Source organism: Cetorhinus maximus, chromosome 19 (genome assembly GCF_964194155.1).
Source record: "Cetorhinus maximus chromosome 19, sCetMax3.hap1.1, whole genome shotgun sequence".
Lineage (NCBI taxonomy): Eukaryota > Metazoa > Chordata > Chondrichthyes > Lamniformes > Cetorhinidae > Cetorhinus > Cetorhinus maximus.
In genome coordinates, this window is record NC_135897.1 from 21121522 (window position 1) to 21146415 (window position 24894).

The 24894-nt window shown below is 42.0% G+C and overlaps 1 protein-coding gene across 1 annotated transcript in view; it reads right to left on the reverse strand.

Moving 5' to 3' along the window:
* Positions 1 to 1400: 1400 nt before the first annotated feature.
* The window catches only part of LOC144694311 (uncharacterized), a 107837-nt gene continuing 84343 nt past the window's right edge, over positions 1401 to 24894 (reverse strand). Inside the window, exons 10-16 of the mRNA XM_078564642.1 lie at positions 21524 to 21684; positions 20490 to 20514; positions 19619 to 19732; positions 10147 to 10281; positions 8038 to 8222; positions 3744 to 3861; positions 1401 to 2564 (exon numbers count right to left, since the gene is read on the reverse strand). Of these exons, the coding sequence (XP_078420768.1) occupies positions 2014 to 2564; positions 3744 to 3861; positions 8038 to 8222; positions 10147 to 10281; positions 19619 to 19732; positions 20490 to 20514; positions 21524 to 21684 (1289 nt within the window). The 3' untranslated portion in view covers positions 1401 to 2013. The remainder of the gene's footprint in view (positions 2565 to 3743; positions 3862 to 8037; positions 8223 to 10146; positions 10282 to 19618; positions 19733 to 20489; positions 20515 to 21523; positions 21685 to 24894) is intronic.

Consider the following 24894-nt stretch of genomic DNA (forward strand, 5'->3'; position numbering starts at 1 on the left):
TCCCTATCTGTCCCCCACAACCCTTGACTCCCTTGTCTACTAAAAATCTATCTAACTCTGCCTTGAATAAATTCAGCAACCCAGCCTCCACCACTCTCTGGGGAAGAAAAATCCACAGACTCGCGACCCTGAGAAATAAACAAATCCTCATCTCCATCTTACAAGGGAGATCTCTTATTTTTGCATTTGAAATAGTTGGTCACTTCAAATTTTGATTACTGAAATAAGAGGAAGAGAATCTGTCTGCAGCTATCTGCTGGCTTTCTTTCTCTTGGTTGGAAGGATACATACTGTATTATACTAAGTGCCACTTCAAAAGCCGTTGATCACTGACTAGATAGTTGAATAACTAGGGTTGTATGCAAATTTCACAGACAGAAATTCTTAATTGTTTTTGTCTAACTGCAGAGAATGGACAAATCAATTGATTATTTGTCACATCAGGGGGCTGTTAATAAGATGCGGTTTTGTCCTGAAAACACTAAATCAAGGCAAGGTGTTCCTTTGAAGTTCTCTCGATGGACGGCTCTTTAGCCAGTGACTCCTGATGCTCAGGAAAAAAACGATGGTCCTCTTCCAGTTCACTCGGTCTTCTAATACTGTTCGTATGGAGGCAGCTAATAAAGACTGAGTGCTGCTTAGATGAGCTCTCATATATAAGTTTTGCTGTAAGATTTCTTCCAGGTTTATTATCACTGAGTTAGTGACATGTCATGTCTTTGTTTCTATACTGGAGGCAGTGCAATTTAAAAACACTCTAATTCCTTAGTGCAATTTTAGTAAACCTGGTTTGTGATTTATACTCTTGAGTTGCACAGCCAGATAGGACATTTGTGTTCACTGATTGAAAACATGGAAGGTATTATGTTCATTTCAGAGGGCTAATTACTGTTATGATGTTTATTTTTGATCCTTGTAAGTATTGCATAAATTTTGAGTATATGCTTTGGGTCAGGGACTTCAGTCTTTATCACAAAATTGTGAGTCTTGGGCAAGATGTGACTGTGGGCACAAACAGAGAATAAAGTGCCAATGGTCCTGTAAGGTGCATGGGCTTTGCTTGGAGTTTGAGATCATGGCTGAGAGCTTAGGACTTTTCAGCTTACTAATTGAGATTCCTAAGGCCTTAATATAGAATCTTCTAGCTTCTAACCTTGTCTGCTGTAGGTTGCAGATGATCACCTGATGAAGCGGGCTACACAGGGAGTGTTCCAAGAGCATCCTCTATGTAATGTTGAAACATCTATTTTTAGATTCATCTATATTCAATGATTAAGGACAATTACAGAATCCTAGATTCTGCTTGTTACTCTGACCGCCCTGTGTAATAAAGATGATGCATAATGACTAATAAATGGTAGCATTCAAAAGAACAAAAAGAAAGAAAGGAAATTCAGCTATCGGCATTTGCAAATCAATTTATTTGTTCCATATCCAAACTGCATGAAAGTGCTAGGTTATAAACTGGGGCACTAACTTACGATAGTGCGATATTTATATATTGCAACACAATCAGAATCCGTGACCATGCCAGGCTTTATACTGCAGCACGAATGAGAGCCATCGAACTGTCAATTCAATTCAGACTAGAGTCCAAGGAGGGAGTAGTTCTAGGATATTTGATGATTGATAACCTTGCTGCTGTTAGCTTCAGTTCTTCCCTTGTTTCTTTCACATGTGAATGGCATTTGTTTCAATGTTAAAGCATAGAAATTATTCAACAGAAAACAGCAAATGAATGTATTAAGCATTCATCTGCAGCTATCACCAGCAGTAATTTTTAGGCTAGAATATTATCAACTGTACTGACTGCTGTTAAGCAACCTGCGGTTGATAAATTGACACACTAATCATCTAAATGACATTAAATGGTAGCTTTGAGATCTGCTGCCCAGTGTTACAATGATTTTTTCCCCATAACCAGGTGCTTTTGTCATGCGTCTGCTCTTTAATTGTCTTTCTCTTGTGCTACTGTTCATTCACAAAAATTGACTGAGCAGAGAATTCAACGTCTCAGTGGCTGTACTCTGACAAAGTGTCATATATCCACGATAAGTAACCAGGTACCCTAGTGTAGACACCATATTTTCCTGCTCTGGCGCAGCCCTCACCCCAGCTAATTATGCCAATCAAATACCATGTTTGTCGATATAACACTGCATAGGGTCCCCCACTATCGCCTTGACAGGAATCCATATTGTCATCTTTGAACCCAGCACAGAACATGTTATCTGTAACTGGCAGATTTGTCGATTGTATGCAAACCTCCTGTTCAACGTATGGAAGTTGGACTCTCCTCAAGAATCGGGATGACCTGCCTCCTATGTGGGTCAGACCCCAGCCACTCACCATCCCCACTTTCCCAACATGCAGCAGGAGCTGACCCAGGTTGTGGTTGGGTAGACAAATTGGAGCAATGGAAATACTAAAATTCACAGGCTGATTCAAGTACAGAAGGGCAATGTCATTGTCATATCTTATTGGGTCATACTGAGGATGGATCAGAAACTTCTTCACTAAAACCTTCTCCTCCCAGACCTCCGTTTGAAGTTTGTCAAATTCACCTGGTGGAGTAAGAGCAGTTTCAGAAGCTGCTTATATCATTTAATTTATACAATTATCTGGAAAATGCTACCTGAATGGGTGGTGAATACAGATTCAATTGTCACTTTCAAAAGGGAAAAATAAAAAAATTGTATGCTTATATGCCTATAAGAAAAGGCGAGTGGGATTAATTGTGTAGGTTTTTCAAAGAGCCGGTACGGGCACAATGTGCTGTAATATTCTTTGATATTATCTGAAGTAGTCTTTATAATGTGTGTGTTTTACGCCTTTGTCAAAATAAAATGAACCCCACTGTTCACTGTTCCTGCTCAGCTTCTCCGATATCTAGTTAAAGCAATAAGTTAGCAACTGAACCCCGCAACCCAGAAACTTTTATACTTATTCTATGTTGAGTTAGTTGAAAGTGAAAGATCAAGAACAAGATAAAAGGTAAGTAGCGTAGACAGAGTGACAACCAAGAGAGAAAACAGAACAGTAAATGGACATGATAAACATAAATGGAATCAAGAAAGAAAGGATAAGGAGGTGAGGCAGGGGTAAAGTAAAGAGGCATACAGAAATGGAGAAAAGAAAAACAATTGAATAAAGACAGAAGTAAAGGAGACCGACATGAAGGAGCAGCAGAAGTGAAGAAGGAGAAACATGCAAGTAAATATGAGGCAGCCAAGAAGTGTGAAGAGACAAATGGAAGAATGACTGAGGGTGAGTACAGGAGAGAGACTAAGAAAGAGACAAGAAAAGGAATCAAAGGGATGAGAAAGTAGTGGAACAGAATGAGTGACGGAGGAAAAAGAAACATAAGTGGAGAGAGAGAAATGTATTGGAGGAAAAGTGATATATAATGAATAAGGCAGAAATGAAGGAGGAAGAAAATGGCACGAGAAAAGGACAGGAGTGGAGAAGGAAGAATCAAATGAGAGCAGAAGGAAGTGAAAGCTAAATAGAAGAAACAGAAATGAAGGAGAAAGAGAACACAGGTTGAGCTGACAGAGGAAAGATGTGATTGCAAGGAGGAGTGACACGTGAAAGAGTTAAAGGGCAAAAGAGAGGATAATAAGACAGGTGATAAAGAGTGACAAATGCAGTGGGAGTGAGATAGAAATGGGGAAGAGAAGCAGAAAATAAATGCTGATTTTGAAGATCAACACAATTTAAAGAACAATATATCTGTCTCTTACCTGCCGTAACTGAGTGCGGCAGCACCACGTCAAAGCAGTGGGCTGCAGTGACAACCCAACGACTGTTAATCAAAGTCCCACCACAGAAGCCATCATCATATTGATTATTTATCAACACCTACGAACAGCAAAAAGATAGTGAGTAACGTACCTCAGTATTGTGTGCAAAAGAAACTAGTTCAGGTTACGTCTTTTTACAGCTAAGAAAGTTAAGCGTGAGGTGGTAGATTTAAAGTTCTGAACGATTCTGTTGGACTCAGTAGTGATTGGTTGTATCTGCTCCTCAACAATATGGTAACAAGAGAGCCTAAATTTAAGATTGAAAAAGAATTAAAGGAGAGATCAGGGAAAAGTTCTTTCCACAGAGGTTAGTTTAAAATATGGAATTTTCTGCTACAAACCATTATTCAAAGAATACATTGGTATTATTTTAAAAAGAGTTCCACAATTACTTATAAAAAGGAGGAATATTAAAATGAGTTTAAGCATGGGATTAGACCAGGTGGCTTATGCAGAGAAAATCATCAGCTGAGACTTAATGGAGCAATTTCTGGGCTGGAACTTTCTACAGCTGAGATTTTAATCAAAAACTGAGTCCTCACCAGAAGTGAAGTGATTTCCATCTGCTGGGCAAATCTTCATTACTGATACAAGTGCACTGTTTTTGTCAGGCTACCAGCCTTACAAATTCTGCATTGCATGGGGGAGACATGCTTGAGAAGGGGCAGGGGCAGGGGCAGGGGGGTGGGTGGCTGCTGGAGGCAAATCTGGTGCAATATCTGTACATGAGTGTCTGCAGCAGATTAAAAGGGCCAGTGCAGCCATTTTGTTGGTGGACCAGCTACACGTTGTTTCTTGAGGAACAGAATCCCCAAATTTTCAGAGTTTGAAGTTTTGCTATCTGAAATTATGCAATGCAGACACAACATCTTTGGGATGGGGGAAGGAGGCCTGTGAAGGTAAATATAAGGAAGTGTGATAGCCAAGAGCACCACATATTGGCCATCGTAGGATAGCAGCTCAACAACAGAAGAAATTTAATAACCTCACTAGGCTCATCAAAGCATAGAAGCCAGCCATAACTAGCACTAAAGCAAAATTTGAATTATGTTTCCCATTTTCTTCATCCTTGGGTTACACACCACAGGGCAGATGCATGTTGATCAGAAAGCTGCTCCTGTCACATCTGTTTGGTTCCTGCTGCTCAAATGCAGTCTTTCTCATCACAATACATTGTGAATGCATCACCTCATAACTTGTTCTGAAAGTGCACTGACCATAAGACTTGTTGCATTGTTTCTGTTAAGGGCCTTGAGATTCAAAGCAGCGGACATCAACTACTGCTGGAGTGAGTCCTCCTGAACTGTTCCTCATAACACTGTCCTCCTCATAATAGAAATAAAGTGGAATACAGCAGGGAAAGGATGCAGTCAACTGGAGTGTGTGATCATTAGGGAGCTTAGCATGGAATTTTCAGGGAGCTGAGTATGATATTCAGGAAATTTAATATCACACGTGCAGAGAGTTGAGCATCCAATACTCATTCAGCTTAGTGTTTGATCTTCAGGGAAATGAGCATGCAACACTCAGCACTGCATGGGCAATGTTCAGGAAGCTGAAGATGTGATGCTCAGCAAACTGGCAGTATTTGAAGAACTAAGTGTGTGATTGAATGAGAGAACATCATGAGAAGAATGAAAGTAGGAGGAGGGGTTACAATGATCTCTGAGTTGGGACCATTACTTCTAAACCTTTAATTCCCTCAGTGGTCTCAGTCCTGGTTTTGCAAGGCTTCTGCTCACATGATGTATCAGGACAAATGTTAGGGGCCCTGCTTTAGGACATACTCTTTCTCTTTTGTTGTAGGCTGCCATTGCAAGCATATTTGAAGTGAAAGATTAATGTCGTCATGGTGAACTACTGTAAAACCTAGGTATCATGTATCACTAATATGCCCCAACATTGTGCAGGTACATTACTTTGGGCTGATTGTGTACAAGTTGTGAATGAAGAACAATTTCAGGCAAAAGTTAATGGTACTGAGTGAGCCCTGCTGTATAAGAGGTGCTCATGGCCAGTACTTAAAATTCTTTAAGATAGTGAGAGAGGAGGTAATTGTAACTGCCATGAATGTTCAATTCACATAGTTACTGGAAGGTAACCATTGGTTTCTTGATCTTGTACAATTATCAGATATTTTCCATTGATTCTTCCAATTAAAAACACATTCATGCTGCTACCCATCTCATTGGGCATCCTTCACCAGCCCATCTTAAATAGATCCTTCTCTCTGCCTCACTTTGTGCAGCAAGGTGCACTGTACACTGATAAGTTCCTTTCAGACATTGTGAGGCTTACTGCTGTAAGAGCCACAAATCATGATGGCAACCCCTCTAAGTTTCTACAGGCCTTTAGATCCTATATTCGATTTCCTGTTCACCAATGGGTGAAGTCCCAGAACAGGTGCTTTCCTTGTTACTAAGACTGACTCTAGAATTAGAAGATCCAACATGTGGTCCTCACGTGTTGCTTCACCTTAAGCCAAGCTTATACCTTAATGGACTATCTAAGCTCATGTGCCTGATTTAATTTTTAACAACTTGTCTAGAGCCTGTCCTCTGGAGCTAGATTGCAAATTCCATTCTATAGGCATTAGCTTTGCTCTGGATAGGATTCTTGCCTGTGAGTCAGGAGTTGAAACCCAGGTTCAATGCTTGAAGGCCTATTTCTTTTTTTAGCACTTTTCCAAATGGGTGCCCAGTAGGAAAAAAGAACAAGAAAATGAGGCAGAAGGACCAGGTACTCGACCATGCATTTGGGTACATAATCTAGGCCTCTGAGGAGTGTTGTATTTTTGGGGATCCTGTCTTATGTCTTAAACCAAAGCCCTATCTGGCAACTCAATTGGATGCAAAATCCCCTGTGCCATTTTTCGAAAAAGAACGGGGATTTGTACCAGACCCCTGACTGATATTCCTCCCTTAATCAGCAACGTTTTCCCTGGGAAAATCTCTAGTGACATCCTTTACCAGAAACCGTTCCCTGAATGGGCAGTTCAGTGTGGTTCACACTTATTTACACACACAATCATTTAGTGCAGTAGCTCTTTCTTTTTCTATATTCTTGGCCCTTCTTCTTTCATATGGTAGCAGCAAAAGACAAATCCTAATATCTAACTCAGATACAGAGGTCATAGCTTCTGGTGTAAGTGCAGACATCTTGTGCACTATCCTCTGGATTTCCTCTGAGAGCAGTGTCTGAGGATGTACTTCAGGATCTGGTTAGGAGCTCTGGGATGATGTAGATGCTTTAAACTTCCATCTGTGGAGAAGGTGGCAGCATCTACCATGACCAGTAGTTGGCAATTGAGGCCCTAAAGTTTCTTAGTGAGGTACTGGTGCATATATCAACCCATTTAAAATAAGGTGGACGACACGTTTATTAGAGGGTAAAATATGCTCTGTGTTATTGCAGAAGCATCTCCCTATGTAATTGTACAATGATACAGCTACTGATGACTGAAATTACAATTTTTCGGTAACCAGGTGTCATGTGAGAGAAATACTTGAAAGACTTGTATTTCTACAGAATCTTTCACAACCTCAGGACGTCCCAAAGTGCTTCACAGTTAAGTTTTACTTCTGAAGGGTAGTCACTGTTGTGATGTAGAAAACGCTTTTGCAGCTGCTCATGGGAAGCACAAGCCCTCAGATCATGGAAATATGTCATTGTATATACATGTAGGGGATCAGCGTGCTAGCCCCATTCTGCCAGGGCAACAAACAGGGACAGTGAGCCCAGGAAGCTGCTGTATCGGGCCTTGCTCACCACAATCCGCAAACAGCAGCCAAAAGGCTGCCAGTCAATTCCAGCCCTGAACCCCCAGGGCCATGTCCCGCTCGTGTTAGAGAGTCCAATCCGAAAAGGGCTGGGTGCAATGCCTGAAGACCTATTTCATTTTCAGCACCTTTCCAAATGGGTGCCCAGTAGGGAAAAAGAACAAGTAAATGAGGCAGGAGGACCAGTTTCTCCTCTCACTTGTCTCATTCAGTAAAAATGACTAGTTTCGGCCTTTATTTCTTCATGTTAGCACATGGAGAATACACGTTGACTGAGTGCTAATCTAGGAAATTCAGCCCCTTAGACTTCATAGAAACTGCATCTCCACAAAATGTAACCAGACTTTACACATCCAAACTCCATCTCCACAACATGTTTCTGATAGATGCTCAAATATGGCTCAGAGGATGTCTGAAGTAAATGGGTTGGTACCATTTTAGAACTTCTATCTCACCTGCCAAGGACAAAAACCTCGTCTGCAAAGATTTCCACCAACAATGCGCTTCCAGATATTTGATTCAGTGTAATTTAACTTTGTTAAGTAGTCAGAGTCCGTGTCTGTTTCGTTGAGGGCAAGTTCCTCCTCCAACGAGCGAGTTTGTAATCCATATAGAGGTATCATCCCACATGGATATGTAACTGAATTTGAATACAAAAGACAAACAAATGCAATGGAACAGAAGGGTTGAAGCAAGAAACTAGCTGGTCAAGGTTATAGGTTAGCCTGTAGGTTTGTCTGAGTAATCTGAGCAGAGATGGATGCTTGTGATCACATTTAGTTAGCTTTAGGTGGCTAAAGATTTAATGTTCCCACAACCAAGAGCATGATGTCTGGGCTACTGGGAATTGAGCAGAAATTCTGCTACAGTATCAAGGGTTGGATTAAACACTGCAACTGCATTTCAAAAAATATCCTAAAATACCAACTAGAATGGCGTGGATTAGGCACATTCACAGGAAAATGGCTGGAGATTGCCTACATGACCTATCTCAAACTGACACACATCTCTGACTACACATTCTCCACATATCTACTGTTCTCCCCTAATTTCAGCCTTGATTTTATAACTAGCTTGTGTAATGACCAGGGTGACATCAGTTTCTCCCAATATCTATTTAAGGCATTTCCCAGACAAACCTGAAAAAGTCTCCAGCAACTCACCAACTGTGTTAATGGATGACTACCTTTAACTCATGTAGAATAACAAAAGTTATTAAGTTATAAGTTAAAAAGCAGAAGAAAGTTTGTTTTCCTCAGAACATAAGAAAAGCATGCATTGAAAAAAACATAAAGATCCTATAAACACGTGCATCCCATCAAGCTTACAGCCTGTTCAAACGGTTACTCATCAGATGAGCCCATGTGATTATAGGGGCAGTGGCAGTGAAGACAAGATTGTCCAAGGGATGGAAAGTGGAGAGTAATGGTGAATGGCTGTTTTTCAGACTGGAGAGAGTTAAACATTAACCCCCAGGGGGTTAGAATTTGACCCCTATTTTTTGATATGTATTAATGACTTGGACTTGGAGATACAGGAAATAATTTCAAAGTCTGTAAATGACACAAAACTCAGAAATGTACTAAACACTGAGGTGAATATAATGGACACATGCATAGCAAATGAACTTTAATGCAGAGAAATATGAAGTGATTCATTTTTGTAGGAAGAATGTGGAGAGACAATATAAACTAAATGGTACAATTTTAAATGGGGTGCAGGAAAGGGGCCTGAGGGTATACATTCACAAGTCTTTGAAGGTGTCAGGACAACTTGAGAAGGCTGTTTAAAAAAAATACTTCGGGTCGTTGGTCATCTGACCAAAAAACTGTCCAATCGACCACAGGAAACCCACAGGTTGTCCAATCTGTCCCATTACAGATGCTACCCAACTCATTTAATCTCCTGCACCTAAAAGCAAATCATGTAAAACTCTAGCATGTTTACTTAACCCATAAAATAAAAAGGGAACTGTAAATTCCACCTGATCTGATGTGTATTTCCAGCATTTTTTTGTTTTATTCAATTAACCTTCTACCCTATACCAGTTGTCTTCCTGAAATCAATATTTCTAAGGTCCCAAAAGCTCAAAAGTTTTCATGTTCCATGAAGCATCCGATCCTGTTTAGTAGAGCTGCTGACTGATGGTCACAACAAGGTTCAAACAGGTTGTCTTGGTCAATAATCACATCCCTGCATTGAAGGTGGCAATATGTCAATCCCAGGTGTGCAGCTGTAGCCATCTCCGTACAAGTTCCCTTCTTTCCTTGCCTATCTCTAAAACTGTGATAATTCACAGCTAATTACAGGAAACCTTTGGAGCTGCACCATAAACTGCAATCCATGAGATTGGGGTTACTTTGGATGTAATAAAAGTCCCAATTTATCTCCAATTTAGGGTGCAATTGGTGTTAGAACCAAAATTCAAATCAAAGGCTTGATTCCCTCAAAAGTATAAAGTTTGTCTATGCTCATCAAGTTTGGAAAGTTCTTAGCAGAGATGCAATTTGTGGCCATGATCAGTAGTTAGTGATATGTGAGTTAGTGACAGGTAGAGTCAGTACCATTTTTAACACAGGTCTTCTGATCTTCATTCAGTTGATAACCTTCTGCACAGCTGCATTTTGCCATTTGAGTTGCCTTGTCAATGTTGCAGTACTGCTGACAGTAGCCATTCTTATATTCACAATCCAGATTCTCTAAATTAAAGAATAACACACAAACAAAAGGAAAACTATGACTCCTCTTATATACAGGATTATACAGTGACTCATCAGTCAATGAAGCCCATGTGAATATGGGGCAGCATGAATACAAGATTGTCCAAGGGGTGGAATGCGGAGAGTAATGGTGAACAGTTGTTTTTCAGACTGTAGCGAGCTAAACAATGATGTCCCCCAGGGTGTTAGAATTCGACCCACTATTTTTGACATATATTAATGACTTGAATTTGGGGGATACAGGAAATAATTTCAAAGTTTGAAAATGAAACAAAACTCAGAAATGTAGTAAACAGTGAGGTGAATATAATGGACACTTGCATGGCAGATGAACTATAATGCAGAGAAGTATGAAGTGATTCATTTTTGTAGGAAGGATGTGGAGAGACAATATAAACTAAATGGTACAATTTTAAATGGGATGCAGGAAAGGGGCCTGAGGGTATCCATTCACAAGTCTTTGAAGGTGTCAGGGCAACTTGAGAAGGCTGTTTTAAAAAAAAAATACTTGGGGGCATTGGCTTTAGAAACAGGTATTGAGTAGAAAAGCAAGGAAGCTATGCTGAACCTTCATAGATTACTGGTTAGGCTCCAGCTGGAACATTGTCCAATTCTAGGCACCACCCTTTAAAAAGGATGTCAAGGCCTTAGAGACAGAACAGAGGAGAAACACTGGAATGAAATCAATATGTGCCACTTCAGTTATATAGAGAAGCTGGGAGTGTTCTTTTTGGAGCAGCTTATGATCCAAAAGATTATGGGCAGATTCAACTGAGGCATTCAAAATTAAGAAGGGTTTTCATATCTGAAGGGAGATAATTGGAAAAAGGAAAGGGAAGTGAGACTATTGGAAGCTGGCACAGGCATAATGGTCCAAATGTCCCATTTCTTTGCTTTATCATTCTTTAATTCTATGACCGTCCTCTTCCAAAATGAATTCAAACTGTATTGCTGAGAAATAGTTACACTGCACGAAAAATATCAGCCTAGACAATCCGGTTAGCAACATTGCCACTCCTGCGAATTTTTCTGCGCCCCAACAGAAATGCCCATTTTCAGCCGGGGACTTCAGATCCCGTCTGCAGCAGAAATGGGACAGTGCCGCCTTTCCAGGGTAAGTGCCGTGTCTGCAGGAGAATCAAAGGACGGAGAGGACATACCCCTTTTTTACAGCACTGGCTGCCACATTCAGGTAAGTTTTTAAAGGCCTCATGTCTTCAGATTAATGAGAAAATACCTGGAAAAACTCAGCAGGTCTGGCTGCATCTGCACAGTTAACATTTTGAGTCCGTATGACTCTTCAACAGAACTAAGTAAAAATAGAAGAGAGGTGAAATATAAGCTGGTTTAAGGTGGGGGGGACAAGTAGAGCTGGATAGAGGGCCAGTGAAAGGTGGAGATAGCCAAAAGATGTCATAGACAAAAGGTCAAAGAGGTGTTGCAGGTGGTGATATCATCTAAGGAATGTGCTAAGTAAGGGTAGAAAGCAGGACAAGCAAGGTACAGATAGCCCTAGTGGGGGTGGGGTGAAGGAATCGAAATCGGCTAAAAGGTAGAGATAAAACAATGGATGGAAATACATTTAAAAGTAATGGAAATAGGTGGGAAAAGAAAAATCTATATAAATTATTGGAAAAAAAGGGGGGGGATCGGAAAGGGGGTGGGGTTGGAGGAGAGAGTTCATGATCTAAAATTGTTGAACTCAATATTCAGTCCGTAAGGCTGTAAAGTGTTTAGTCAGAAGATGAGTTGCTGTTGCGTCAGTTTGCGTTGAGCTTCACTGGAGCAATGCAGCAGGCCAAGGACAGACATGTGGGCATGAGAGCAGGGTGGAGTGTTGAAATGGCAAGCGACAGGGAGGTCTGGGTCACGCTTGCGGACAGACCGAAGTTGTTCTGCAAAGTGGTCACCCAGTCTGTGCTTGGTCTCTCCAATGTAGAGGAAACCGCATTGGGAGCAACAAATGCAGTAGACTAAATTGAGGGAAGTACAAGTGAAATGCTGTTTCACTTGAAGGAGTGTTTGGGCTCTTGGACGGTGAAGAGAGGGGAAGTAAAGGGGCAGGTGTTGCACCTTCTGCGGTTGCATGGGAAGGTGCCGTGGGAGGGGGTTGAGGTGTAGGGATTGATCGAGGAGTGGACCAGGGTGTCCAGGAGGGAACGATCCCTGCGGAATGCCACCAGGGGGGTGAAGGAAAGATGTGTTTGGTGGTGGCATCATGCTGGAGTTGGCGGAAATGGCGGAGGATAATCCTTTGAACGCGGAGGCTGGTGTGGTGATAAGTGAGGACAAGGGGGACCCTATCATGTTTCTGGGAGGGAGAGGAAGGTGTGAGGGCGGATGGGCGGGAGATGGGCCGGACACGGTTGAGGGCCCTGTCAACGACCGTGGGTGGAAAACCTCAGTTAAGGAAGAAGGAAGACATGTCAGAGGAACTGTTTTTGAAAGTGGCATCATCAGAACAGATGCGACGGAGGCGAAGGAACTGAGAGAATGGGATGGAGTCCTTATCACCCCACCAGCATCCGCATTCAAAGGATCATCCTCCACCATTTCTGCCAACTCCAGCTTGATGCCAACACCAAACACATCATCCCTTCACCCCCCTTGGCGGCATTCCGCAGAGATCGTTCCCTCTGGGACACCCTGGTCCACTCCTCCATCACCCCCTACACTTCAACCCCCTCCCACGGCTCTGGACATCAGAAGATTTAGGTCAATGTTAGTGGGTCAATCAGCCAAAGAACACAAAGCTTGGGGAGCTTCTAGAGGATGGGGGGAGGGCTGAAGATCCTGAAAAGTTTACTTCACTGTAGAAAACAAGAAAATGGTGGAAGCATTGAACAGGTATTTTGTGTCTGTCTTCACTGTAGAAGATTTAGAAAACTCACCAAAGATACTTGAAAATCAAGAAGTGAAAGGGAGGGAGGAACTTAAAACAATTACCATCACCAGGGGAAAGCTACTGGGAAAACTATTCAACCTAAAGGCTGAAAAATCCCCAGGACCTGATGATCTTCATCCTAGGGTCTTAAAATAACTGGCAGCAGAGATAGTAGAGGCATTGGTTATAATCTTCCTAAATTCCTTAGATTCTGGAAATGTCCTAGCAAATTGGAAAATTGAAAATGTATACCTTTATTCAAGAAAGGAGGGAGAATGAAAGCAGGAAACTAAAGGCCAGTTAGCCTGTCATAGGAGATTATGGCAGGATACTTGGAATATCATAATGGGATCAGGCAGAGTCAACATGGTTTTATGAAACAGAAATCATGTTTAACTAATTTATTAGAGTTCTTTGAGGAAGTAACAGGCAAGGTGGATAAAGAAGAATCTGTAGATGTGGTGCACTTGAATTTCCAAAAGGCTTTTCATAAAGTGGTACATCAAAGGTTACTACACAAAATAAAAGCTCATGGTGTAAAGGGTGAAATATTAGCATGGATAGAGGATTGGTTAGCTAGCAGGCAGCAGAGAGTAGGGATAAATGGGTATTTTTCGGCTTGGCCGAAGTACCGCAGGGATCAGTGCTGGGGCCTCTGTCTATATCAATGACTTGGATGAAAGGACCAAATTTACTGTAGCTAAATTTGCCGATGACACCAAGATAGGTAGGACAGTAAGTTGTTAAGAGGAGATCAAGAGTCTGCAAACGGATATAGAGAGGTTAAGTGAGTGGGCAAAAATTTGGCAGGTGGAGTATAATGTGGGAAAACGTGAAATTGTCCACTTTGGCAGGAAGAATAGAAAAGCAGTATACTATTTAAATGGAGAGAGATTAGAGAACCCAATGGTATAGAGGGATCTGGGTGTCCAGGTGCACAAATCACAAAAAGTTAGTATGCAGGTACACCAAATGATTCAGAAGGCAAATTGAATGTTGGCCTTTATTGCAAAGGGAATGGAATATAATAAAAGTAGGCAAGTTTTACTGCAGCTCTACAAGGCCTTGGTAAGACCCTAACTGGAGTATTAGGTATAGTTTTGGTTTCCTTAGTTAAAAAAGGATAATATTTTTTTATATTCAGTCACGGGATGTGGGCTTCACTGGCTGGACCAACATTTACCGCCCATCCCTAGTTATCCTTGAGAAGGTGGTGGTGAGCTGCCTTCTTAAACCGCTGCAGTCCATGTGGTATAGGTCCACCCACAGTGCTGTTAGGAAGGGAATTCCAGGATTTTGACCCAACAACAGTGTAAGAACGGTGATATATTTCCAAGTCAGGATGCTAAGTGACTTGGAGGGGAATTTCCATGCTGTTCCCATCTATCTGCTGTCCTTCTCCTTCTAGCTGGTAGTGGTCGTGTGTTTGGAAGGTGCTGTCTAAAGAGCCTTGGTGAATTCCTGCAGTGCATCTTGTAGATGGTACACACTGTGGCTACTTGCGTTGGTGGTTGAGGGAGTGAATGTTTGTGGATGTTGTGCCAATCAAGCGGACTACTTTGTCCTGCACGGTGGGAGCTGCACTCATCCAGGCAAGTGGGGAGTATTCCATCACACTCCTGACTTGTGCCTGGTAGATGGTGGACAGGCTTTGGATAGTCAGGAGGTGAGTTACTCGTTGCACGATTCCTAACCTCTGACCTGCTCTTGTAGCCACAGTATTTATATGGCTAGTCCAGTTCAGTTTCTGGTCAATGGTAACCCTCAGGATGTTGATAGTGGGGGATTCAATGATGGTAATGCCGTTAAACATCAAGGGGCGATGGTTGGATTCTCTATTGTTGGAGATGGTCATTGCCTGACACTTGTGTGGTGCGAATGTTCATGCCACTTGTCAACCCAGGCCTGGATATTTTCAAGGTCTTACTGCATTTGGACATGGACTGTTTAAGAAGCAGTTCAGAGAAGGTTCACTTGACTCATTCCTGGGATGAAGAGATCATTTTATGAGGAAAGGTTGAACAAGTTGGGCCTATACCATTGGAGTTGAGGAGAATGAGAGGTGATTTTATAGAAACATTTAAAATCCTGAGGGGACTTTATAGGGTGAATAGCAGGCAGATGTTTCCTCTTGTGGGAGAGACTAGAACTAGGGGGCACAGTTTAAGAATAAGAGGACTCCCTTTCAAGGTAGAGATGAGGATTTTTTTTCTCTGAGGGTAGTTAGTCTGTCGAATTCTCTTCCACAGAAAGCAGTGGAGGCTTGGTCATTGAATTTATTCAAGGCTGAGTTAGATTTTTGATAGACAAAGGAATCAAGGGTTATGGTGGGAATGCAGGAAGGTGCAGTTGAGACTATAATCAGATCAGCCATGATCTTATCGAATGGCAGAGCAGGCTCAAAGGACTGAATGGCCTACACCTGCTTTAAATTCTGTTTCTATACTACAGATTATTTTTCCCAAAAATGACCTGTTTTGGTTGTAGAGCAACCCACTAACAATCATGGTTCTGACAGTTGTGGTAAGAGGGTAATTAAACAGTATTAATGTTTGTGTGGTTCTGCTCCTCCTCCTCATTCAGGTACCATGCCCTAAGAGGGTGATGGCGACCATGGACTTCCATTTTATTGGTCCATGATTCTGCTTGGCAAAGTACTGCAGTGGTTTGCTGTTGCCTTCTGCAGTATGGCTGACCAGGAGACTCTCCCGCTTTTACCGCCTGCCATCAGCCATATAGGAAGTATTTACAGGTTGATAAACAACCTGTGTTTCTTTAATTAATTCATGGGATGCGGGCGTTGCTGACTGGGCCAGCATTTATTAGCCATCTCTAATTGCCCTTGAGAAGGCGGTAGTGAGCTGCCTTCTTGAACTGCTGCAGTCCATGTGTTATAGGTACACCCACAGTGCTGTGAGCAAGGGAGTTATAGGATTTTGACCCAGTGACAGTGAAGGAATGGCGATATAGTTCCAAGTCAGGATGGTGAGTGATTTGGAGGAGAGCCTCCAGGTGGTGGTGTTCCCAAGTATCTGCTGCCCTTGTCCTTCTAGATGGTAGTGTTTGTGGGTTTGGAAGGTGCTGTCTAAGGAGCCTTGATGAACAGAACATAAGAAATAGGAACAGGAGTAGACCATTCAGCCCCTCGAGCCTGCTCTGACATTCAATACAATCATGGCTGATCACCTACTGTATCAATTTCCACATTCCCATCTAACCCTGATAATCTTTGATTCCCTTGCAAACAAGAATCTATCTACCTCTGCCTTACAAATGTTCAAATACCCCACTTCCACCAGCTTCTGAGGCAGAGAGTTCCAAAGTTGTACAACCCTCAGAGAAAAAAATTCTCACCTCTGTCCTAAAAGGGCAACCTCTAATTTTAGAACAGTGCTCCCTAGTTCTGGGCTCACCCAAGAGATGAAACATCCTTTCGACATCCACCTTGTCAATACTGTTCAGCATTGTATACTTCAATCAAATCACCCTTCACTCTTCTAAACCCCAGTGGAAAGAAGCCCAGCCTGTCCAACCTTTCCTCAGAAGACAGCCCATCATTCCAGGTATCAATCTAGTAAACCTTTGAACCACCTCCAATGCATTTACATCCTTCCTTAAATAAGGAGACCAAAACTGCACACACTTATTGAGGTGCAGTCTCACCAATGCCCTGTATAACTGAAGCATAACATCCTTATTTTTATAAAAGCAAAATACTGTTTGCTGGAATATGGATGCTGGAAATCTGAAACAAAAACAAAAATTGTTTGCCACTGCTTCTCTATTGATCCATCCTCTAGCCTAGCCTAGGTGAGTTCCTGCAGTGCATCTTGTAGATGGTACACACTGCTGTCACTGTGCGTCGGTGGTGGAGGGAGTGAATGTTTGTGGATGGGGTGCCAATCAAGTGTGCTGCTTTGTCCTGCATGGTGTCAATCTTCTTGACTGTCGTAGCTGCACTCGTACAGGCAAGTGGAGAGTATTCCATTGTGCTCCTGACTTGTGCCTTGTAGATGGTGGACAGGCTTTGGGGAGTTAGGAGGTGAGTTACTCAGTACAGGATCCCTAGCCTCTAACCTGCTGTTGTAGCCACAGTATTTATATGGCTATTCCAGTTCAGTTTCTGAGACAATGGTAAGCCACAGGAAGTTGCTAGTGGGGCTTTCAGTGATGGTAATGCCGTGGAATGTCAAGGATCGATGGTTAGATTCTCTCTTGTTGGACTATTAGATATAGGAGCAGAAGTAGGCCATTTGGCCCATCGAGTCTGCTCCACCATTCAATGAGACCATGGCTGATCTGATAATCCTCAACTCCACTTTCTTGCCTTTTCCCCCATAACCCTTGATTCCCTTACTGATTAAAAATCTGTCTATCTCCATGTTGAATATATTTAACGACCCAGCTTCTACAGCCCTTTGCGGTAAAGAATTCCACAGATAGACTACCCTCTGAGAGAAGAAATCCTCCTCGTGTCTGTTTTAAATGGGCAATCCCTTACTCTGGTCCTAGACTCGCCCACAAGAGGAAACAGCCTCTCAGCATCTACCCTGTCAAGTCCCCGAAGAATCTTATATGTTTCAATAAGGTCACCTCTCATTCTTCTAAACTCTAATGAGTACAGGCCCAACCTACTCAAACTCTCCTCATAAGATGGTCATTGCCTGGAACTTGTGTGGTGCAAATGTTACTTTCCACTTGTCAGCCCAACCCTGGATAATGCCCAGGTCTTGCTGCAGTCCACCTGGTTATTACGGAAGAAATAGAAGGACATTTAGAAAAGTTTAACGCAGTCAAACAGAGTCAACATGGTTTGGTGAAAGGGAAATCATGTTTGACAAATTTGCTAGAGTTCTTTGAGAATATGACAAGCAGAGTTGATAAAGGGGAACCGGTAGATGTAGTGTATTTGGATTTTCAGAAAGCATTCGATAAGGTGCCACATAAAAGGTCATTGCACAAGATAGGAGCTCACTGTATTGGGGGTAATGTATGAGTATAGATTGAGGATTGGTTAACACACAGAATACAGAGAGCCTGGATAATGGGTCTTTTTCAGGTTGGAAAGACATAACCATTGGAGTGCCACAAGTATCAGTCCTCGGGCCTCAATTATTTACTATCTATATTAATGTCTTGGAGGAGGGGGCAGAGTGTAATGTATCCAAATTTGCTGATGATACAAAAATAGCTGGGAGAGCATGTTGTGATGAGGACATAAGGAATCTACAAAGGGATATAGATAGGTTGAGTGAGTGGGTTTAATGTAGGAAAGTGTGAGGTCGCGCACTTTGGTAGGAAGAATCAAAAGGCGGACTATTATTTAAATGGAGAGAGACTCCAAAAAAATGCAGCACAGAGGGATCTGGGTGTTCTTGTGTATGAAACACAAAAAGTTGGCAAGCAGGTGCAGCTGGTAACTAGGGTGGCAAATGGAATTTTGCCTCTATTGCTGAGGGATTGGAGTTTAAAAATAGGGAAGTCTTGTTACAACTGTACAGGGTGTTGATGAGGCCGCACCTGGAGTACTGTGTACAGTTTTGGTCCCCGTATTTAAGAAAGGATATCCTGGCATTGGAGGCAGTTCAAAAGAGATTCACTAGGCTGATTCCTGGGATGAAGGGGTTGACTTATCAAGGACGGCTAAACAGGTTAGGCTTTTATTCATTAGAGCTTAGAAGAATGAGGGGTGATCTTATTGAAATGCACAAGATTCTGAGGGGGCTTGACAGGGTAGATGTTGAGAAAATGTTTCCACTAGTAGAGGAATCTCGAACTAGGGACATAGTTACAGAATAAGGGGACATTCATTTAAAACTGAAATGCAAAGGTATTTCTTCCCTCAGAGGTAGTAAAGATCTGGAATTCTCTACCCCAGAGAGATGCAGAGGCTAGATCACTGAAAGTATTTAAAGAGGAAGTAAAAAGATTGTTGAAATATTGGGGAGTTGAGGGCTGTGAGTAGCTGGCACGAAAGAGGAGTTGAGACCTGGACAGATCAGCCATGATCTCATTGAATGGCGGGGCAGGCTTGAGGGGCGCCTACTCCTGCTCCTATTTCTTATGTTCTTATGCTGCATTTGGACACATTATGAACACACTTTCCTGTGGCCATCAAGTCCCAAAGTGGGTCTTGAATTGAGAGCCTCTCACCAGAGGTAGGGACACTTCCACTGCACCACAAAACCTCCGTGGTACTGCTCACTTATCTCTATTTAGGATGATGTGTGGAAGAAGATGTTCAACTTGACAAGGTCAGCAAGGAGCAGCAACCCAAACAAACATACAGCCACATACACACACACTTAAACATATATGCACATATATTCACACAGATGTGCACTTGCACACTGCACCATACATACACACCAACCAATGATTCACATTATTGGAAGGATAGGCTGATGTACATTATCAAAAGCAGCCACAAACCTTCTTCACAATATTCTCCTTTCCACAGGGGAGGGCAGAGGCAGATGTAACTGTAGCCCGAGACCTTACACAAACCATCATTGCGGCATGACGACGAGTTACAAGCATTCAGATCTGTGAGAGAGGCACAGAGAAAAGCATTCAGTGAAATGCTTGATGAATCTACAGCTGGTAGAACGTAAGTGAATGGTAAAATCTGAGGACTCTGGATATTAGACTTTGGCTTGGGCTAAACAAAATAAATATCTAATGGTTTGATCAGTATTCGGTAACTTCCTCCTGCACCTGCCAAAACTTTGATTTCCCTCTCTAAATGAAAAGTATAGTGTTTGTCTGTGTTGAATTTTTAACTTGTATTTTATAGTGTTAGAAATAGATGCAATTGATTTGCACTCAAAGTCAAACCAAATTTTTTCCCACTGAAAATCCATCCATTTAGACCCTATAAATTGTATAGGGAAGGAGCTAAAAGCTCAAAGTGTCTGGGGCAAACAAAATAAGTTGTTTAAAGCATTAATTGTTTAATTGAACTAGGGCCGACATATTCATCTACAAACATCTTTGCCATTGCGAATTCTTGCTTTGTCATTTCACGTTGATGAAAAGCTGTTTGATCTAATTATGAGAGGTGTAGTCATAAACTAGCTTTTGTTTCACTTGGGCTGCACAGGTGGCTATATGCAACTTTGACAGAAATTGGAGAATATGGTTCCAGTCTCTCCTGGGATGGTGGGTTTGATTGACAACTGGGGGACAATTCATATGGGGAAAGGCACACTGATTGGCTGCAGTTCCATTTGATTGACAGCTTGCTGATCATAGGCTTGTAGAGGGGAGGAGTATCACTACAAGCGATAAAAGTAGCACTTACTCTTGTATGAGTACCAGAACTCCAGCTGTTAAAAGAAAAGAAGTTTGTTAAAATTCCTGCAATTTACTCATGGAAATCATTAATCTGTCATAATGCTGTCAATCTCTGATAGACCTTTGAACTGTGACCGATATTGCCAAAGGTCCTGGACACAAGGTAAATAAGAATCGGCCATCTATTTCCATTTTACTAATTGGATTAAAACAGGTTTTAGCACCATTGGCTGAACCTTCCATCACCACCAAATTGCTATGCAACATGAAACAAATGACCTTTGTGGGGCTACTCACCACCTCACCCCTTTCTGGTGTCCATTTGAAAATACAATATACTAAGCTGAAACAGAAACACACAAACTACATGTGCATCTGTGCAACACAGGACAATCCTGGGGAAAGACATGATACAGAGGGAACTGACTCTTACAGAATTCAAAACAAACCAATCAATAGTAGTGGGAGTGGGAGTGGTACTGGGATTGGCTGCAGGGATGGGGGCAGACTTTGGACTGGAAGTGTGAATGAGATAGGGAGAAGGAACTGGGAATGGAACTTGGACCTGGGACAGGAAATGGAGCTTTAAATGATACTGAGTGCTGGGCATTGGGTGCAGAATCTTGACTTTGCAGTGGGGCCATAGTGGTAATGTCACTCGACTAGCAACTCAGCTGCCCAGGTGAATGCCCTGGGGGCATGAGCTCGAATCATTCCACAGTAGCTGGTAGAATTTTAATTCAATTAATAAAAATGTGAATTTTAAGCTAATCTCAGTAATTGGTACCTTGAAACTATGATAAAAGCCTCTTTGGTTCACTGATGCTCTCTAGGGAAGGAAATCTGCCATCCTTACCTGGTCTGGCCTACCTATGATTCCAGATCCACAGTAATGCGGTTGACTCTTAAATGTCCTCTGAAATGGCCTAACAAGCCACTCAGTTCAAGGGCAATTAGGAATGGGCAATTAATGCAGGCCTTGCACCCCATGAAAGAATAAATATAACATCCATGTGCACTTATCAAGTGAGGGATTCTTACAGTTCTCTCATGGGATTTATAAATTTCTTCTGCTTCCTCAAATGAGCAGGATTCCTCAACGCACTCTCGCTCCAGAGATCCTGCCTTCACCTCTTCCCAGAACCAGTTTGCACGTTTCTGAATTCTCAGCACTCTGTTTGCTTTATTCTTCTGGTAAAACACTGTAAAAATATAAAGGTAATGGTGAGATGCTGGGGTTAGGGAATAGACTATAATTGCTAACCCAGGCTGCTTTAGCTCAACTTTTATTAACAAAGGTCAAGATTTAGTGCATGATCCACCTGGTGCCCACAGCATAGCACCTAAAGTGGTATTATTCCTGGTCTCGGACACTGAGCATGGGTGAAACTAAAACAAAGAGGGTGAGTGAAATTTCCTTGTTGCTATCAGCCCATTAGCAGTTCTGGCGTGAGGTAGGAAAATTTTGCAAGCATGCAAATTCACAGGGCTTCTTCTCAAGTTTCCTCATTCCCCTTGAAATGCTCAGTGATACAATCACCCAGTCACCTCCAACCTTATTTACTTAAATATACCTGTCAACCTGCAGAGAAGTGAGGGTTTCTTCAACTTACCCCGTTATTTTGCTCTAGGTATATTATGCCTGTAGTCATTTGATAATACAGAACTTGAGTATTGATGAAAAAGAGACACATTGAAGTTTGTCTAGCACTCATCAGGACAAATCACAGAATTGTTACGATGCAAAAGGAGGCCATTCAGCCCATCATGTCTGCACCGGCTCTCCGAATGAGCATAATGACTTAGTGCCATTCTCCTGTCTTTTCCTCATAGCCTTGCACATTGTTTCTATTCAAATAATCATCTAATGCCCTCTTGAATGCCTTGATTGAACCTGCCTCTATCACACTTCCAGGCAGTGCATTCCAGACTCAAATCACTTGCTGAATTAAAAAGTTTTTTCTCAAATCACATTTGCTTATTTTGCAAATCACTTTAAATCTGTGCCCTCTCATTCTCAATTCTTTTACAAGTGGGAACAGTTTCTTCCTATCTACCCTATCCAGCCCCCTCATGATTTTGAACACCTCTATCAAATCTCCTCTTAGCCTTCTCCTCTCCAATGGGAACGGTCCCAACCCCTCCAATCTATCTTCGTAACTAAAGTTTCTCATCCCTGGAACCATTCTTGTAAACCTCTTCTGCATTCTCTCCAAAGTGTTTACATCTGTCCTATAGTGCGGAGCCCAGAATCTCCCTTCTCTTGTGCTCTATGCCCCTATTAATAAAGCTCAGGATGCTGTATGCTTTATTAACTGCTCTCTCACCTGTCATGCCACCTTCAATGTTCCATGCACATATACATCCATATGCTTCTGCCCCTGCACCCCCTTATGAATTGTACCCCTTTTTTATATTGTCTCTCCATGTTCTTCCTACCAAAATGCATCACCTCACACTTCTCCGCATTAAACTTCATCTGCCACTTATCTGCCCACTCCACCAACTTGTCTCTGTCCTTTTGAAGTTCTATACTGTCCTCCTCACGGTTTACAATGCTTCCAAGTTTTTTATCATGCGCAAACTTTGAAATTGTCCCCTGCCCACCAGGGCTATCACTTATTAAACGTTGCCCTATTCTTTACAGACAGAAAGAACCACATTGCACCTGTTTCAGCTAAAATACTAAGTGATAGTCATTGTCTGACACTTTCCTCAGGGAAATGCCTTGACCAATCAGGGTCAAGCTGCCTGGTTTAAATTTCAAACAATGCTTGGCAGCTAACTGTCAGCTACCATCACTGGTGCATTTTTCATGGCAACACCTCTACCAATCAGAATCCAACAAATCGGTACTTTCTTCTCATACAGTACAAATTGTTGTTTTCCCCTTATATTGGTACTCTTGCCAAGTGTCCTGATGAATGCAAGACGAAAAGTTCAACATGTCTCTTTTTTCAGCAATACTCACGTTATACCTGATAATATCAGGCTCAGTAGCTTTTATGATCAGCTGTTAAAAGTGGAAATACAGTTTCTCAAGGTGTGCAGCTGGAAAAGACCATGTTCCCTGGACAGGGAAAACACATTTTAATCATTCCATGTTGTAATGTGCCTGATTTCAGTGGATCGAGCCATTAAAACTGCAATGGAGCGATGTGCACTGAGAATTGGATTGGACATCAGAAGCCTGTAAACGTCCAGGCCTGAAGCTTCAAGAGACAAAACAGGCCCTTTCATTTTTAGGACTGTTTTCAACTTGCTGCCTCTGTTTAATTTGATAGTGCAAGGCCCCACAACCCGGTTCATGAGGTAGCTATGTGCTCGGGTATCCTAGGGCTGCACACATTGGAAACCGAAGATGAACAAACAGAAACCTTCTTTCCACCAACACATTTGTCTGAGTACAATTTCTCCTTTGCAGTCCCACCTAAGCCCTTGAGAGTAGCCCTGAGGTGGTGAAATTGGATTATCAAAGAGGCAGATAATGTGGAAAATTTGAGGAAAAATTGGATTTATGTTCGAGATAGTGGGTGTCTGAGAAGAATTTGTTTTTGGGACGAGCTCTATTGCTTCTGAATCTCTTTTTAGTCTTTGTGCTTTAACATGAGACAATCTATTGTAGGCTTCTGATGCTAATCTGGTGCATGTACCCAAGTGTCCATTCAAGAAACTTTACCAGACTGAACAGCACGATTACTGTTATGATGCTAAAAAATAAAACTTTGATGTCACTGTTGATAATATTGAGACATCCGTTTCCCTGTTAAATGCATCTTCTTTATGCAGCAATATTGTCAATTCTATTTCTGAACACATCATTAATAGACAGACAACTCAAAACAGGATCAGTGTGACCTCGGCACTTACCTGAGCTCTTTACATCTCCTGTACAGCTCACCAGCATCAGCAACACCAACCACCAATAAAATCGTACCATCTTCAGGGACTAATAGCCAACCTTGTCTGTCTGGACAATCAAGGACATGATCAGAGACCAGAGACTGCCATTCAGTGAAACTTCTTGAGCCATTAATTTCTCTAACTCTGACCGCTGTAATACTCCTGCAGTTCTGTACTTGAACATTATCATTTTATAATATTCCTAGAGTAGAATGATTAGACCTTACCTGTTTAAAACACTTGAGGTAGAGTGTTTCAACCTTGTCTGTTTAAAACTTATGGGATACAGTACCTGCACATTGTCTATTTAAAGTCACGTAGGTGCAGTGTCTGTCAAACACTCAAAAGGTACAGTGACTTGGAGTCATGACTGCCTGGAAGAAGTGACTAAGCACACCTCTGTACATATCTACCATAAAGAGGCCACCCTCCCTCTAATGTACACTCTAATGAAGTTCGCTAAGGTAAGTAGATCTTGCATTGTCTCTTAGCAGTGTGCTGCAGAGACA